We start from the raw sequence: 16,932 nt of genomic DNA, 5'->3' as shown, positions 1-16,932 counted from the left end.
ATGCGCGCCCCCGAGGCCTGGCGCGCCCCCGCCACTATAACTGGAGTGCATGGAGCAGGCTGCTCTCAGAGGGAGTGGGGCAGGCGCTGGGTACCCGTTGACTGACTTTTCCAAGTGCCATCAGAGGCCAGTCCTTTCCGCTTCCTTGGACCAGCCTCAGGGTGCTCACAGCTGAGGACTTTACACCGGCTGGGCTCTGGGCTGGGTGGTACCCAGGTACCGCGCCGTGACCCTAGCCGGCTGTGCCCGCTTCCCGCCCCTCTTCCCGCAGCGCTCGCCGTCGGGCGAGAGTTCTGCCGCCGCCACGTCTCACACCCCGCACTACCCGCCTCATGCTGGTGCATACTTACTCCGCCATGGTGAGTAGTCTCAGGTCCCGCCGCACCGGGCACCCTTGGCCGGAGAATCGAGGAGCCCGCGCGCTGCATCTTCCAAACCTCCTGCCCTAGCGCCAACGAAATCTCGGAGGGAGGGAGCAGTAAGGACTCCGCCAGCCTAGAGGGAGGTGGGTAGGAGACCACGGTCCTCAGCCTGAGGCTCCTGCGCCGGCGGGTCATTCGGTGATAGACACTGGGCCCGAGGAAGAGGATCGGACGGCAGCTGGATCCTTCAGAGCCAAGAAGGATCCTTTCTGGTTGGGGTCCTTTCAGCTGCCGGTGGGTCACCTAGCTCTCCCTTTCCTTCCCAGGAGCGCCCCGACGGGCTCGGCGCAGCGGCTGGCGGGGCCCGTCTGTCGTCTCTGCCCCAGGCAGCCTACGGACCGGCGCCGCCGCTCTGCCACACGCCGGCGGCCGCAGCTGCCGCCGACTTCCAGCCGCCCTACTTCCCGCCGCCCTACCCGCAGCCTCCACTGCCCTACGGCCAGGCGCCCGACGCCGCCGCCGCCTTTCCCCACCTGGCCGGGGACCCATACGGCGGCCTGACGCCCCTGGCGCAGCCACAACCTCCGCAGGCTGCCTGGGCCGCGCCCCGCACTGCTGCCCGCGCCCACGACGAGCCGCCCGGCTTGCTGGCGCCGCCCGCCCGCGCTCTGAGTCTCGACCCGCGCCGTGACTACGCCGCCGCAGTGCCCCGGCTACTGCACAGCCTGGCCGACGGTGCGCACGGCCTAGCTGAGGCGCCCCTGGGCCTTCCCGGGCTGGCGGCGCCACCTGGCCTGGAAGATCTGCAGGTAAGACTCGAGGGGTCTGGGATGGCTGCCCACCTCCCCTCGCTCCCTCTGGCTGCGGCGATTTAGCAACCTGGCTGGAGGTAAAAAGTGACAAATGCAGGGACATAACTTTTCTCCCAGTTCTCCCACTCCAAGATACTTCCCACGTCCTGGTTTAGACACTGCCCGCAGTTTAAAGGTAGCCTGGCACTTTGTCAATGCGTGGTGCCTGCGCAACTCTGAGCAGGGAGGGATCAAATCTCTTCTCTTTCTTCCGGTGTGCCATTGAGCCACTTTGGGCATCCATTCCCTTCTGATGGGCAGTCTTCTGGGGCATCCTGCTCCTGGAGCGAAGGGAGGCGCAGTAGTTGCTTGTCTAAGCCACGGTGAGTACCCAGGATTCCAGTTTGGCGCCAGATAGATAGTGCGAGCTACCGCTATCCCGGTCCCACCCGTCGCCGCCTCGGGGGGCTGTGCAGCACGCAGGGCTGAGCGGACAGAGATAGGGGCAGCAGGGGCTTGGGAAGCAACAGAAGACTAGATTTACTCACGCCCTCACTGCCACCTTCACCTACTTGCAGGCCATGGATGAGCCGGGAATGAACCTCCTGGACCAGTCTGTGATAAAGAAAGGTAAGGAATGGCGTGTAACTTCCAGGGCAGAGCCAGGCGAGATAGTGCAGGCCCGGGGAGCACAGACCCATTTTCTTCACTGCCGCCAGTGCGTCACCAGGCTCGGTGGCCTCTGAACATTCTTCACGAACCCTTAGAGGGACAGCGAAGGCTGCAGGCCTGGCTAGATATTGGGCAGTAGAGCGGGGTCTGTGATTTTGTCCTGAAGCCTGCCGCCTGCGGTGGCCTGAGCTGGGTCGGCTCCCTTGGCTGCGACTCCTGGGCCTGGCCTTCCCTCGCCAAGGGGAGGGCGCTCTTGTGGATCTGGAGTTAATTTGCAGAACGAGTTAAACCACTTCCCTATTTCCTAAGAGGTGGGAATGGGAGTGTTGTTCCACAGATTTTTGTAGATGATTTCCACTTTACAGAGCGTTAGCATTTTGGAGCTTAGCAGTGGCTCTCCTACCCTTCCTTCCCTGAAGAGCCTTGAGGCCCTTTCAGTTTTCTGCTAGGGAATTTTCTTTCAGCAGGAGCTTCCTGCGGCTAGTAGGCTTAGAAGAACTGAATATTGTTGTATTAGGCTGTATGTTTGTGGGTCAGGGCCTGCGTACTCCTGGATGTCCCTGTCTCTGTTAGAGTTCAAAGTCCTGTACATGTCCACCTGTTCCTTTCCCAGGATATTTCTTGGTATGTCTTTGTTAGTGTGAGTGTATTTGTAATTTGCATCTTTGTACTTTGGGGTACATTTCTGTTTGGAGTTCTCAGTGTATGTGTCAGGATCTCTGTTGTGTCTTGGAATTTGTCCTTTGGTATCTGATAATTTCTAGACATGTGAGATTCCCTTCCTGTAAATTTTCCAGGTGTCCTTTTGCATTAGTAAAATCAAGGGTATGAGACACAACCTTGAGTGGCTTTGGGGGCCTGAGGACCAAGTGAGTGAGTGAACCTAGGTTACCTGTCCTTGAACCTGGGTGGGGGCCAGGAACTGGGGAATTTCAAGGATGATCCTATCTTCTGGGAACAGTGGACCAAGTATAATGGAAGACTTTTGGAGATACTACCTTCTATCAGGACAGGAGCTGTCCACTAAGCCAACAAAGCCCTGCTAGTTGAGCTGGGTGGGGTGCACAGTGTAGTTGCTGGGGTCTCCTCACAACCTCAGCTATTGGTGACATCCCAATTCCTGGAGGTCCCCACCGGCAAGTTCTGGGAAGCCTGTCTTGAGGAAGGGTAAAACAATCTGCTGTTGCTCAGAGTACCTTAATCCTGAATTATGGCTAGGAACCAGAGCTGGTTTCTTTCAAAGGACATCAGGTTCCAAAACTCTTGAATCTTAGATGAGCCCCGAAATCCCCGAAAGCAGTCCCAGGGACAGAGTGAGTGTCTGGGCGCTGCGCGCTGGCTTGATGGAGCCAGCAGGAGGCACGGATGTGGGTTCGCACACCTGCTGGATGGCAATGCCAGATCTCAGGTGGCCTAGCGGAGCGAGGTGGAAAGCTGGTAACCTAAGCGGGGAACCTGAGTTACAGCCCAAGGCGCTGCAGCAAAACGGGAATAAAGGGGCCAGGGCCCCGAGCGCTCGGCAGGAGGAAGTGCTTCGTTCTTGTGCGGAGAATTAGCCAATCGGCCTCCAGGCAGACGTTTGGGGAGTGGAGAGTCGGTGCCTGAGCTTGCGGTCCTAGCAAAAGCCAAAGTACTGCTGGCTCCCGCGGTGTCCACCTAAAGGAGCCGCTGCAGCGACGAAGGCGGCCCACTTTCAGTCCTGCACCCAGGAGCCTCGTCACCCCCCCCCCCCCCCGCGCAGCGGGCAGTTTGCCCTGGTCCTCTGCGGTCGCTGCGGGACCCGGCCTCATCGCTAGCCCCGCGGGTCTCCAACTGGGCAATGGGTTAGCGCCTTTCTTCGTCTTCGGACCCTTCGGAGAGCACTGGAAGTCCCTGTTGTTTCCTGGGGAGCTCCAGCGCCCGCCGGGTGTGATGTGGGACCCCACTCCGCCAGGGGCCTTAATTATAGAAAGTTACTCTTGGCCAGCTGAAGCGTCCCACTCTTCCAGGTCCTCCAACCTTGGCTGGAGGGGCGGCTGCGTTACAAAGGGTTAGGGTCCTGCGTGAGAAACCCGGGCCACCCCACCCCGCAGCAGACAGATCCTTGGACCTCCATCTCGCCTGTGCCACCCGGATGCGAGCCTGGAAGCCCTAGGGGCCCAGCCCGGGATTATGCAATCTTGGCAGATTCCAGGCACTTGCCCTGGAGAGGAGGGCCCGCGACGCGCAGACCCACCACACACTTCCATGTCTGCCCCTTGCAGCCACAACTTGGGTTTGGGGGTGGCAAACTAGATTAAGGCCTAACAGAGGGGAAATTGGGAACCCTCCATTTTCTGCGCATAGTTGTCACCTCCAGTTTTGCAACCCGTCCTAGAGAAACAGAAAGCAGGCGGTAATGGTAGGGGAAAGAGCTGCGCAGAAATATTTTCCAGCCGAGGAAGGCGGGGTGGGTGGGTGAGGGTGTCTGTGCAAGACACCATAGGAACTCACAGGACAATGAGCCAAGCCAGCCGCAAGCGCCTGAGGTCAGGAGGCTTCCTAGAAGAGAGATTTTAGCCAGGTGCAGTGGGTGGGTGCTCAGTGGGTACTAGGTGATGGGATTTTATGTCTGAGTAAATTGGGAGAGGGAGTATGGAAAGGGCCGATCTACTTTTACCCCGTACTGGGTAAAAAGCATGTGCAAATGCCCTTCCTGTGGGAAAACCAGATAGGATAAAAAGAGTCAAAAGTTTGTGTAGGTTTCATGTTATACAGTCACAGCTGGAGGGGCGTGGTTTAGAGTTGAGAATTGAATTGCATCCCTCCTTCTCTCCCAGAAGAGAGTGGGTGATTGCCCTCTTCGAAAGCAAGAAAATCAATTGTTCAATCTCATGGGGTCTCCCGGACAGTGGCTGATGTCACTAGCTCCTCTGCCTTCTTGGGCTCTGGGAAGGTTCCGAAAGTTAAGGAGTGAGGTACTCACCATATGAATCAAGATAAGTAATATCTTAATGCAATATTTAAAATTTTTTAAAAATGCAAAAATCTATAACAAACATAATATCAAAATCTTACACAAAGACAGAATCTAACCCTGCACTTCCATAACCCTTCCTTACTTGCCTCCCAGGCTGCTGTCTGCTCTAGAAAAAAACAGTGGCAATGCAGATAGTTTGGACTTAACCTGAGGACAGCGGGAGCCATGGAAGAGTGTGAAGAAGGGGGGAGAAGGGATGAGAGTATGTTTAAAAGAAATCCTCTTGCAGTTGTTGAGAAGGAAACTTAACCAGCAGGTCCTACTGGGGTAGAAGATGCAAGAAGGCTGAGGGGAAGAGTCACTGCCCCTCCTGTTTGCCTTTCTCCTGCTGCAGCCACACACTCAAGGCTTTGGACTCCTGGGACCCTAAGTGTGAACTACAGAAGCAAAGGCATCAAGATCCCCTGGTGGTGCTGGCTAAAAATGTAGTTCTGGCTAGGCCCTGTACACTCCCTATAATCCCAGCACTCCAGAGGCTGAGGCAGGAGGATCTCAGGTTCAAAGCCCAGCCTCAGCAATTTATTGAGACCCTTAGCAACTTAGCAAGTCTCCGTCTCAAAATAAAAAATAAAAAGGGCCTGAGATGTGACTCAGTGGTTAAGCAATCCGTGGTTCCAAAAAAAAAAAAAAAAAAAACTGTTTCGGGGGGCCTGGGGTTGTGGCTCAGTGATAGAGCACTTGCCTAGCATGCGTGAGGCACTGGGTTCAATCCCTGGCACCACATAAAAATAAAATAAAGGTATTGCATCCATCTGCAACTAAAAAAAAAAAAAAAAGGCTGTTTCTAGGCACCTCCCCACATCTGAATGAGAATCCCTAAAGTATGGTCCTAGAACTTGCACTTTAACTGATTGATTGAGGAAACATTTACATAGCTAAAATTCATTTGTTGTATGAATATTATTTACTTTTAGTAAATTGTAAAGAGTTGTATAACCATTAGCACAATTTATTTTGAGACATTTGTCACCCCTCAAAATTTCTTTATTGCCATTTGTAGTTAATCTTCTTCATTCTCCCGCCAAGCCTTAGGCAATCACTGATCTGTCTGTAAATTTGCATATCCTGAACATGTTGTATAAATACAATAGATTATATGCAGACTTTTTCAGTTCTAGCTTCTTTTACTTAGCATTACGGTTTTGAGGCTCATTCTTGTAACATATATTAGTAACTTTTCGTCTTTTCATTGCTGAGTAGTATTCTACTATATGTAACACACTTTTGGGGGGTCAGAGACTGGGGAATTGAACCCAGAGTGCTGCTGTAACACTGAGTTACATTCCCAGCCCTTTTAATGTTTCATTAAGTAATTTCAGTTACTTAAGACCTCATTAAGTTGCTCAGGCTGACTTGAATTTGCAATCCTCTTGCCTCAGCCTCCTGAGTCCCTGGGATTTTAGGTGTGCACCACCAACCACATCCAGCAACACATTTTATTTAACCATTGGTCACTTGATGAGAGCACTTGAGTTGTTTCCACTTTTTGGCAATTGGGAATTGCTGTAGACATTCATATACTTGACTTTGGGTAGACCTGTGTTCATTGCTGTTAGGAAAATTCCTGGATATGAAATCTTTGGACTATATGGTATATATATGTTTAATTTTAAAGAAACTGCCAAGCTGTTTTCTATTTTATTTTGATTTCTTTCTTTCTTTATTTTTTATGCTGGGATTGAACCCAGGGGCACTTTAGCACTGAGCTATGTCCCAGCCCTTTTTTTGTGTGTGTGGTTCTGGGGACTGAATCCAGAGCCTTGTGCATGTGAGACAAGCACTCTACCAACTGAGCTATATTCCCAGCCCTGTCCCAACCCTTTTAAAGTTCTCACTAAGTTGCTTAGGGCCTCATTGAGTTGCTGAGGCAGGCTTTGAACTTTCATTCCTCCTGCCTCAGCCTCCCAAGTCACTAGGATTACAGGTGTGTGCCACCATACCTGGCCCAAGCTATTTTCTTTTTTTAATTTATTTTTTAGTTTTAGGTGGGCACGATATCTTTATTTTATTTTTATGTGGGGCTGAGAATCAAACCCAGTGCCTCACGCATGCTAGGCGAGAGCGCCACAACTTGAGCCTCATCCCCAGCCCCCCAAGCTGTTTTCTAAAACAGCTTTACTGACTTTGTGGCTTTACTAGCTGGGTAAGGTGGCGCTTGCCTGTAATCCCAGTGACTGGGGAGGCTGAGGCAGGAGGATCACAAGTTCAAAGCCAGCTTCAGCAACTTAGCACGACCCTGTCTCTAAATAAAATATAAAAAGGACTGGGGATGTGGCTCAGTGTTTAAGTGCCCCTGGTTCAATCCTGGGTACCAAAAAATAAAAAATAAAAATAAATGAAGTAACTTTATTAAGTTTTTATATTCCTACGAGCAATACAAGAGCGTTCTAGTTTCTCTACACCCTCAAATGCATTTGATATTGTGTGTCTTTTGTTATAACCATCTAGTGGTATCTTAATATAGTCCTAATTTCTCTCTCTTGAGGACTGTACCACCCAGGGGCACTCTACCATTGAGCACATTATGTCCCCAGTCTTTTATATATATATATATATATAGATATACAGATATATATATATATATATTTTTTTTTTTAATTTTGAGACAGGGTCTCACTAAATTGCTAAGGCTGGCCTCAAACTTGTGATCTTTTGTCTCAGCCTCCCAGGTAGTTGGGATTACAGACTTTCACCACCATGCCTAATTTGCATTTCTCTAATGACTAATTTTGTTGAGCACTTTTTCTTGTGTTTATTAGTCATTCATCTATCATATTTGGTGAAATGTCTTCACATATTTTGTTGTTTTCTAACTAGGTTGTTATCTTGTTGAGATAAGAGGGTTTTTTTTTAATATGTTCTGAACACACATCCTTTATCAGATTTATATGATTTGCAGGCATTTTTTTTCTAGCCTGATACCTCATCTATTTATTTTCCTTTTTTAAAAAAAATATTTTTTAGTTACACTTGGACACAATATCTTTGTTTTGTTTATTTATTTTTATGTAGTGCTGAGGATCGAATCCAGTGTATCACACATGAGAGCAAGCATTCCACCACTGTGCTACAGTGGTTTATTTTCTTAATAAAATCCTTTGAGGGACAAAAATTTTGAATTTTTTTAAAAAATATTTTTAGTTGTGATGAACACTATATCTTTATTTTCTTTATTTATTTCTATGTGGTGTTGAGGATTGAACCCAATGCCTCACGTGTGCTAGGCAAGAAGTGCTCTACCACTGAGCTACCACCCAGCCCCCCAAATTTTGAATTTGGACAAAATCCAATTTATAGTTATTTGCTTTTATGGGTCATGCTTTTGGTGTTATAACTATGTGCCCAACCCAAGGTCATGAAGATTTTTCTCCTCTGCTTTGTTCTAGAAGGAATTGCAATTTTAACAAGCTTTCTGAGAGTCTGTTGCACACCCCCAGATTCAGTAGCCAGACTGTATCTACCACCTGTGGATAGAGTGTGACTTGGGTATGTGAGTTGAATAACTGAGAGCTCTTGCATCAGCTCTGAGCCTTGGGAGTACATGAATGGCTTCTGCCTGTGTGACCAGGGGCACACCACAGGCAGACCATCTCAGCTTCAGGAGTCATTGTGGTGGGAACTGTCCTGTGGGTGTGGGAGACCACCAATGTCCCTGCTCTGCAGTCTGGGCTAGTTTAATTCCCCGCTACATGACGGCCCCCTCCCCAGCACACCAGATTCCCTAATCTTGGACTCCATCCCTCTTGCTGTTTTTGAGGAAAGAGGTTCTGAAGGAAAAGGGACAGGTAGGGGAAACAGCAAGGTCTGTTATTTGTAGACACATATGTCCCTTGCCATTTCACACACATGGCTGCACCTAGTTTGCATAAATATATCATTGACAGGATAAGGCACTTCTGTGTGTCCATATGCATGTGGTCACCCTCAAGGAGGGCAGAGACTGTGTCTGTATACAGAGCTGTGGTTGAGTATTGAGTGTGTGTACACATGGACAGTCTCATCCTCATTGCTTTATGACAAGGGCAAATAATTTTGTGTATGGTCACTTCTGGGACACATATCCATATTTGCACATGCACAAACAGCTTCACAAAGCCTTGGTCTCTCTCCCCTGTCACTGGCCTGGCCTCAGGGGATTCCAGTTTTAATAACAATTGGATGGAAGAGAGAAAAAAGTTTGTTTCTCTGATCCCTCCCTCTGACTAGGAGAGATGGGAGGAATCTCTTTTTATTGCTAATTGATCAATTTGTAGGTTTATTTTTTAAAATACAGTGCAGTTGGCCCTTTCTAAATGTCTATTTCTGTGAGTTTTGACAAATATATATATGTAGTCATGAAACCACTAAAACAATCCAGCTATAGAATAGTTCTATCATCCCAAGTCCCCTCAAGGCAGAGGAGCACAGGTGAAGAGAGACCTAGGGATAAGCATTCTCAGGCACACATGAGCAGGTCTGGGAGTTTACATATGTGGCTCATATTATATTTCTACTGGTCAATGTGAATCTAGGGCCTGGAGGACAAATGGGGACCAGGCAAGACCAGTAGGCAGGAGCCAAAACACCAAGAAGGGTGAAGGAGGCCACTGTAGCATCGTGGTCAAGGACATGAGCTTTGGAGTTAGGAGACAGAGTGAGTTCTGCTCCTTCCTTGCTGTGCCATTTTAACCTCTTTGAACTTTCCATTTCTTCCTTTTGACATGGGATATGGACATCAGCTCTTCTCCTCAGAGCTGTTCATGTACAGCATATGGTATATAGTTGGTCCTCCTTGACAGCAGGTGACATCATTCTGCATAGCTGTGGAGTTGGGGATTGATCCTCAGGGAACTGTCCAGCCATTGATGGGCTTAAGGCTGTGAAGTGATGCATGACTTAGAAAGATCCCTCTGCAACAGAGCAGGGGCACCCCAGCAAGGCCTGTGACGAAATTCAGGTGGGAAGTGAGCAAGTGTCTGTCTGTGCATAAAAGAGGCAGCGTCCCAGGCAAGTTAGGATGCGAACACCGTAGGACATGGTGTAGATGGGCACGTGAGCCAGAGAAGTGCGGAGGGTGTTGGCTGGGAAGCTGGGTGGAAGATGGAGATATCATCCAGGGAGGGTGGAGGGTGAGGGGCTCTGCCACGCTAGGCAGAATTAGCTAATTCTAAGCTAACTGGGTTAGCCTTGTTTACCTCTGTATTCCCAAGATATAGCATGGTCATCAGCCATGGTGGAAAGGCTCAGGGCACTGCTTTTCAGACCATGGTGGGTTGGCTTTTGCTTCTCATTTTACCAGCTAAGTGATCTGTGGCTCACTGACTTCACCTTTCTGGGCTTTAGCCTCCTCCTCTGTAGAATGGGAATAAGGGTAGCTCCCTTGTGGGTTGTTCTAAGGACTCAGGGGGGTTATCAGGGTGAACATACAGCATAGTGTGTGCTCAGTAATTGTTAACCTCAGAGTCTTTACTTGATTCCTATTATACACACACACACACACACACACACACACACACACACACACACACACACAGTCTTGTCTTTTGAGGCTCTCAGTTCCTTGAAAGAACAGAAACCTAAGGGGTTCTTCTGAAGAAGCAAGTGCCTCAGTATTCTCCCTTCTCTCTGCAGTTAAGCAGGAAGATGGAGGTTACACTTTGGGAAGAACTTTCTTTTAGAGCCAAGAGTATCTGAGTTTTAGGAAATTAATCCATTAATCTCTAAGTTTTAAATTCTGTTAATATTTCAACAAAATTGACACAGGTACATTAAAATATGTTGGGAGTCATGATTTAGATCTTATACCTTATTAATATTATTAATAATCTTAATAATCTTATACCGTATTAATATTAATTAGTATTATTATAATTATTAAATTACATGTAATTATATTCATACTATTACATAACTAATATTATGCCGTGTGATTGTATTACATATTACATTTAATTTTTATTTATTTATTTTTTTGTTTTGGTAGTGGGGATGTAACTCAGAGGAGCTTTACCACAGAGCCACATCCCCAGACCTTTTTATTTTTTCTTTTGAGTCTCACCAAGTTGTTTTGGGTTTTTGCTGAGGCTGGCTTTGAACTTGCAATCCTCCTGCCTCATCCTCCTGAGTTGCTGGGATTACAGGTGTGCAACACCACTCCTTGGCTATTTTTAACTTTTTGTAGGTGTTCCACATCTGGTACAATCGGGCAAAATGGATTAACTTTTGTTTCCCTTCCCTGCCTTTCATAAATAATTAAGAAGTATCCAGGCAAGGGCACTTTTGGGTTTATTTTTTAATTCATTTCCTACAGCATCCCAGAGTGACCTAACAGGAAGGGGAACAGGACTGGAAGCTTAATAGGTCTATAATCTCCTGGTCCCCAGGATGGGGGCAGTCTGAAGCTCCCAACCCCCTCATTGATCTCAGGAGGTGGGAATGTATTGAAGACTCTCTGTGATTGCTCAGACAGGATGACCCTGTTGTGGTGACCCAGGAATCCTACCTCCAGCTCAGACTCCATTTCCTCACATCCAGCTCCTTCTCTGATGGCACCCACCAAAACACTAGCAATCTGCTGAAGCTGAGTTTAAAGAGGGAACCATGCTAGGGACTTTAGAGGACATGGGTTCAACAGCCAGACAGCTGTGGGTCCAGGTACACACCTGTTAGCTGAGTGGACTTGATGTATCACTTTAACCTCAGCGTGCCTCAGTTTCTCCCTTTGTAAAGCAGGGATACTGGGGTCTCTCAAGGTGCATGGTTGGTGAGTCAGGAATGTGCCTGCTCCCCAGCTAGCTGGTGGCTGACCTGTGGCTGCTGCTCAGTGTCCCCCACTCTCTTTTCCCTTGCTTCCACTCCACAGTCCCCATCCCCTCCAAAGCCAGCAGCCTTTCGGCCCTCTCATTGGCCAAAGACAGCCTGGTTGGCAGCATCACCAACCCCAGTGAGGTCTTCTGCTCCGTGCCTGGACGGCTTTCATTGCTCAGCTCAACATCCAAGTACAAGGTGACCGTGGGGGAAGTACAGCGGCGACTCTCACCTCCTGAGTGCCTCAACGCCTCCCTCCTGGGGGGCGTCCTCCGCAGGTAGGAAGGCCAACCCACAACCACTGCACAGCCCACAATCCCTGGTTTCTTCAGACCTTCTAAGGGCATCCGAAAGGGGGCCAGCCTCACTCCTACCCAAAACATCATCCCCACTCAGTCTCCTGGGAGGAGGAAGGCCCAGGGACTCCAGATTACACGTGTGCTGGGAGGCAGACCCAGGTCCCCAGCAGTTCCCACAGGCCTCTGGGAATGTGGTGGTGGGTAGAAAAAGAAGCCCAGCCACAGAGAAAGCATGAAGGACTTATCCATGTTGGAAAGAATGGACGAGGCTGGGTCTGGGGAAGAGAGAGTGTCATCTACACCCCCCCTCCCCCAAAAGGTACCCCAGCACCTAAGGCCCTGTAGCATAGACCTCACTGGTGTATGTGTGCCGGGGATGGGAGCATGGTAGTTATCAGTTTGTCTTCATTGCTGTGTATTTCTCTGCATGTCCTTGTGCCTGGGAAGGGTATTTCTGCTTCAGGGCTATAAGTTTTGATGAGTCTCAGGATGTGTGTGTTTGTGAGTTAGGAGGTGGCTAGAAGTATATGTTTCCATTAATGTGAGCATCCTGTTACTAAGTGGCAATGTGTGGCCTAGAGTGTGTCCTATTCTGTGTGTGTGTGATTGCATGTGCATGTGCAGGTAGTTTTATGTATGTTTGCTTGCCTGTACTTCTGTGTGGGCACCACATTTGTAGAGGTGTCTCTATATTCCTGGATAATTTGAGCTTCCTGGAGGGAATGAGTATCTGTACATATGTCTCTGGGATCCTGATTTGATGTTATCATGGGTCTGTCTTGGGTCTCTGCATGTGTATCTCTTGGTGTCTCTGTATTCTTGGCCCTCTATGTGCCTCATCTATGTGTTTGTGGGTCTGAGTCCTGAGTGACTGTGTGTGTGTGTACCTGTGTCTCCCTGTCTATGTCCCTGTGTCTCTTGTGGATCTGTGCATCCCCAACAAATGTGCTAAGGTGGGGAAAAGGATCCTGTGATGCTGCCCTGTATTACCCTTCCCCACCCTGGGCTCTTGAGGACTGGGAAGAAGTGAGGGAATCTTGGAGCCAGGTTCTGGGCCCCCCTAAGCCAATCTTGACTGCAAAACCAGTAAAGTTAGAAAGAGTTTGGGATCTTGCTAAGAGACCCTAGAGAATCTCCAAAGTCAAACCTAAGTCTCAACAGGGGTTGGTGCAGGCAACAAGGCCCTGTAAGGATCACTTAGCCCACAGGCTTCTCTCTTGTCTTCATAGTTGTGTGTCTGTCTCTCTCTCTCTCTGCATATCAAGAGCCAAGTCCAAGAATGGGGGTCGATGTCTACGGGAAAGGCTAGAGAAGATTGGGCTCAACCTGCCAGCTGGCCGTCGGAAGGCTGCCAATGTGACACTGCTGACCTCACTGGTGGAGGGTGAGTGAGAACTGAAGGTGGGCTTGAGCATGAGTGTGAGGAGGTCTGTGTCACCTGGCATGACTTGTCTCTAATGCAGGAGGGTGTGTTTAGTCATGTGTGTATTCACGTAAGCACTGCAGTATCTCTGTGTCATGTGTAAGACGGTGTGTATGTGATATGTGTGCACAGTTGGCCCTCTGTATCTGTGGGTTCCATCTGAGAATTTAACCAACCATGGTTTGACAATGTTTGGAAAATATTCTACCTCTAATGAACATGAACAGACCTTTTGCTTGTCATTTATTCCTTAAACAATACAGTACAACTATTTACTTTGTATTAGCCATCATAAGCAATCTAGAGATAATTTCAAGTATACAGGAGGATATGCATAGATTAGAGGCAGATACTGTGTGCCGTTGTATGTAAGGGACTTGAGCACCCATGGATTTGGGCATTTTCAGGGAATCCTAGAACCAGTCCCTTGAGGATACTATATCACCTTGCACATCTATGCATATGTGTGCACATGCAGTGGAGAGCTACTTGTGGGGGTGTGTGTGTAGGGAAAGGCACGGCCAGTGTTTGGATGTGGTATGTAGATGGGAGGGGGACAGCCCTCTTCCCTGGAGGTCAATGACTCTGGGCTCTGCCTCTGGAAGTTCCAGGCCCAACCCTGGTAGTCCCAAGAGAGGGTAATGGAATTGAGGCTAAGTCTGGGCAGATGCAGGAAATCAGAGGCAGGTATCTTCAGAAGTTGGTATCTTCAGAAGCGGGATGGGGCAGGTTGCCCCCTGGCCAGGGGGTCAGAGGTTCAAGGCTGGGTTCCAGGCTCAGAGGCACACCTGGTAGTAGTGACAGCTCTGATCTCCACAGGAGAGGCTGTGCACCTGGCTCGAGACTTTGGCTACGTCTGTGAGACTGAGTTCCCAGCCAAAGCAGCCGCTGAGTACCTATGCCGACAGCACGCTGACCCCGGGGAACTGCACAGCCGCAAGAGCATGCTGCTGGCCGCCAAGTGAGTGAGGGCACTGTACACAGGCTGTCAGGAGTGCAATGCACAGACACAGACCTCAGATCTGGGCACAGTGGGCCCAACTGTGAGCACATGTACACATACGTGGCACACTGCACCACACACAGGCACATCTGGACTCCCTGCTTAGGGTCACATGGGCACACTCCTGCATGCTGCACAGGAATACCTGGCACCACAGGTGGGTATATTTGGGCACCATGTTCATTACTTTCAGACCTAGTTAGAAGAGAAACCAGACTCATGGGATTACCAAATGGAGAGACCTGGGAGGCTGCTTATATTGTACTGGAAAAAAAGCCCATCTATGGTGGATTCCACCTCATTCATGAATCAGTTCACATACCAAGTGCTTCCTGAGTCCCAGTAATGTCTAAGATGCTGGCTGGGTTCCATGGTGACAAAGAAGAGTGATGACTGATCCTCTTGCCTGAGCCACATATGGGGTGCACAGAGAAATGGATAATGTCTGCAGACTGGAGTTGGACTCATATCCCAGCTCAGTCCCCATGACAGGTCGTCTAACCTGTCTGAAATCAGTTTCCTCATCCATATGACAGGTATAGATTTGTTTTAAAAATCATTAGATGATGTATATAGTGTACTTGGCATAGCATCTGACCTCAATCTCTGCTGCTAGATAATATTTCAATTGTGTAAGGCAAATTTTGTGGTCCCCTAATAATTTCAAAAGACAAGGTTCCGTGAAGCACTGGGTTTTTGGGGTAGTTGAGAGGATCAAGGCAAGTTTTCTGAATAAGGCAGAAAGAAGTTGAGCTGAGCTCTGAATGTGGTCAGGACATCCACAGGGAGAGCACAGCCCAGTACGTGGAGCACGTGCTGTTTACTGGCTGTATGATATTGGGCTACTTGGTTAACTTCTCTGAACCTTGGTTTTCTTTTCTGTGAAATGAGTATAATCATCATTTGTAGACTGTTGGGAGAGGCAAGCAATTGTGTAATCTAAGAACCCAGAACACAGATTCTTCTCTGGGCCCAGAGCCTTGTCCTTTAACTTCTGACCTTCCTTCCCCCACCAGGCAGATCTGCAAGGAGTTTGCCGACTTGATGGCTCAGGATCGTTCCCCATTGGGCAACAGCCGCCCAGCACTCATCCTGGAGCCTGGAGTGCAGAGTTGCCTGACACACTTTAGCCTCATCACCCACGGCTTTGGAGGGCCTGCCATCTGTGCTGCCCTCACCGCCTTCCAGAACTACCTTCTGGAGTCACTCAAGGGACTGGACAAGATGTTTCTAACCAGTGCAGGCAGTGGGCATGGTGAAACCAAGGCTTCAGAGAAGGATGCCAAACATCGGAAATAACCGAATCTCTCATTCGTCCTAAGGGGCTCCCAAGCCCTGAGTTGAGACTTAGTTCCTAAGGTGGCCCTGAAAGGACTAAAAGGTGGGATTAGAGTCAGGCCAGAAAAAGAACATTCATCCAGAAACCCCAGTTAGGGCTCTGGATAGGAGCAAGGGAGGTGGTCTGTTGGTAAGAGCCCAGGTATCTGTCTCACGTGTGCAATTGTCTGACCTTTGCTAAAAAGGGCTTGGACAGGAAACTGGTATGAAAAAGTCTGGCTTGAGGAGCAGAGCCCTACCCTTTAGGGAGTCTGGGCAGCAGTGGGCTCCTAGGGGCCCAGGTTTTCTGCTTTTTACTAATAGCTGGAGGACACTGTTAACAAATCAGAGGTGCTACTGAAGAGCTAGTAAGCCTCATCCCAGAATCTCCTACCCCAGAAAAGAGGTGCTGGAAGGAGGTCCCAGTGGGCTTTGTGAACCCTTTCCATTCTTTTTTTTTTTTTTATTGGTTGTTCACAACATTACAAAGCTCTTGACATATCATATTTCATACATTAGATTGAAGTGGGTTATGAACTCCGAATTTTACCCCAAATGCAGATTACAGAATCACGTCGGTTACACATCCACAATTTTACATAATGCCCTATTAGTAATTGTTGTATTCTGCTACCTTTCAAGCAAAGGGCAGGAGAAGGCCTTGTGGAACAAAGACAAAGCACAACTTGCAGAACTTGAATCCAGGCTGCGCGTCACAGCCCTGTTGCTATTTGTCCTATTTATTTATGTATGATGTAATTAAATTTGAAAGTTTAAAAATGTCGAGCACAACTTACTTATCCCAGTGAGTTGGGGATTTATTTCACTGTTTTCTGCTCATTCTCTGAGAGGACCACCAGGACCAGGACAGAGAGGGTGTTTTGCTCACAGAGAGCTGTGCATGGGCTGGGAGGGAAGAAAGGTATGTCAGGCACCCTGATGTCATCACAGGGTTTTGTGTTTGCTGTTTCTCTCCACCCTACAGTTGATTGCTTCCTCAGTCTCTTAATAAAACCTGACCTTGGCTATGACGCCTTTCCTGTCCTTCTTCAGTCCTGGGGCCTTTCCCTCCTTTGAGATCACTGAGTAGAGGCAGAACCTGGGATTTAGGAAGGACTTGGGGCAAGAAAGGGTCCTTAATGGGGAACACATTAGGAGTGGTGTGGATACCTCTGAGAGGGAGTCCAGATGTGGATCTATCTGGCTATCTGTGTCAAGTGAATACTGTTTGTGACTTGCTGGCCTGTAGGTGAATGGGTCATCTTGGCTATTAGCTGTCTG

The 16,932-nt window shown here is 48.8% G+C and overlaps 1 protein-coding gene across 1 annotated transcript; it reads left to right on the top strand.

The window, feature by feature from the left end:
* Positions 1–332: 332 nt before the first annotated feature.
* TFAP2E (transcription factor AP-2 epsilon) lies at positions 333–15,633 on the top strand (the record flags this gene model as incomplete). The annotated part of the gene is made up of 7 exons (XM_081305513.1): positions 333–359; positions 689–1,171; positions 1,732–1,783; positions 11,665–11,887; positions 13,174–13,292; positions 14,151–14,292; positions 15,351–15,633. The coding sequence occupies 7 exons, from the start codon at positions 333–335 to the stop codon at positions 15,631–15,633; spliced, it is 1,329 nt and encodes a 442-aa protein (XP_081161639.1).
* Positions 15,634–16,932: the final 1,299 nt, after the last annotated feature.

Source organism: Spermophilus citellus (genome assembly GCF_964194105.1).
Source record: "Spermophilus citellus genome assembly, chromosome: 9".
NCBI classification, from domain to species: Eukaryota; Metazoa; Chordata; class Mammalia; order Rodentia; family Sciuridae; genus Spermophilus; species Spermophilus citellus.
This window is presented reverse-complemented; position numbering and strand designations above follow the sequence as displayed.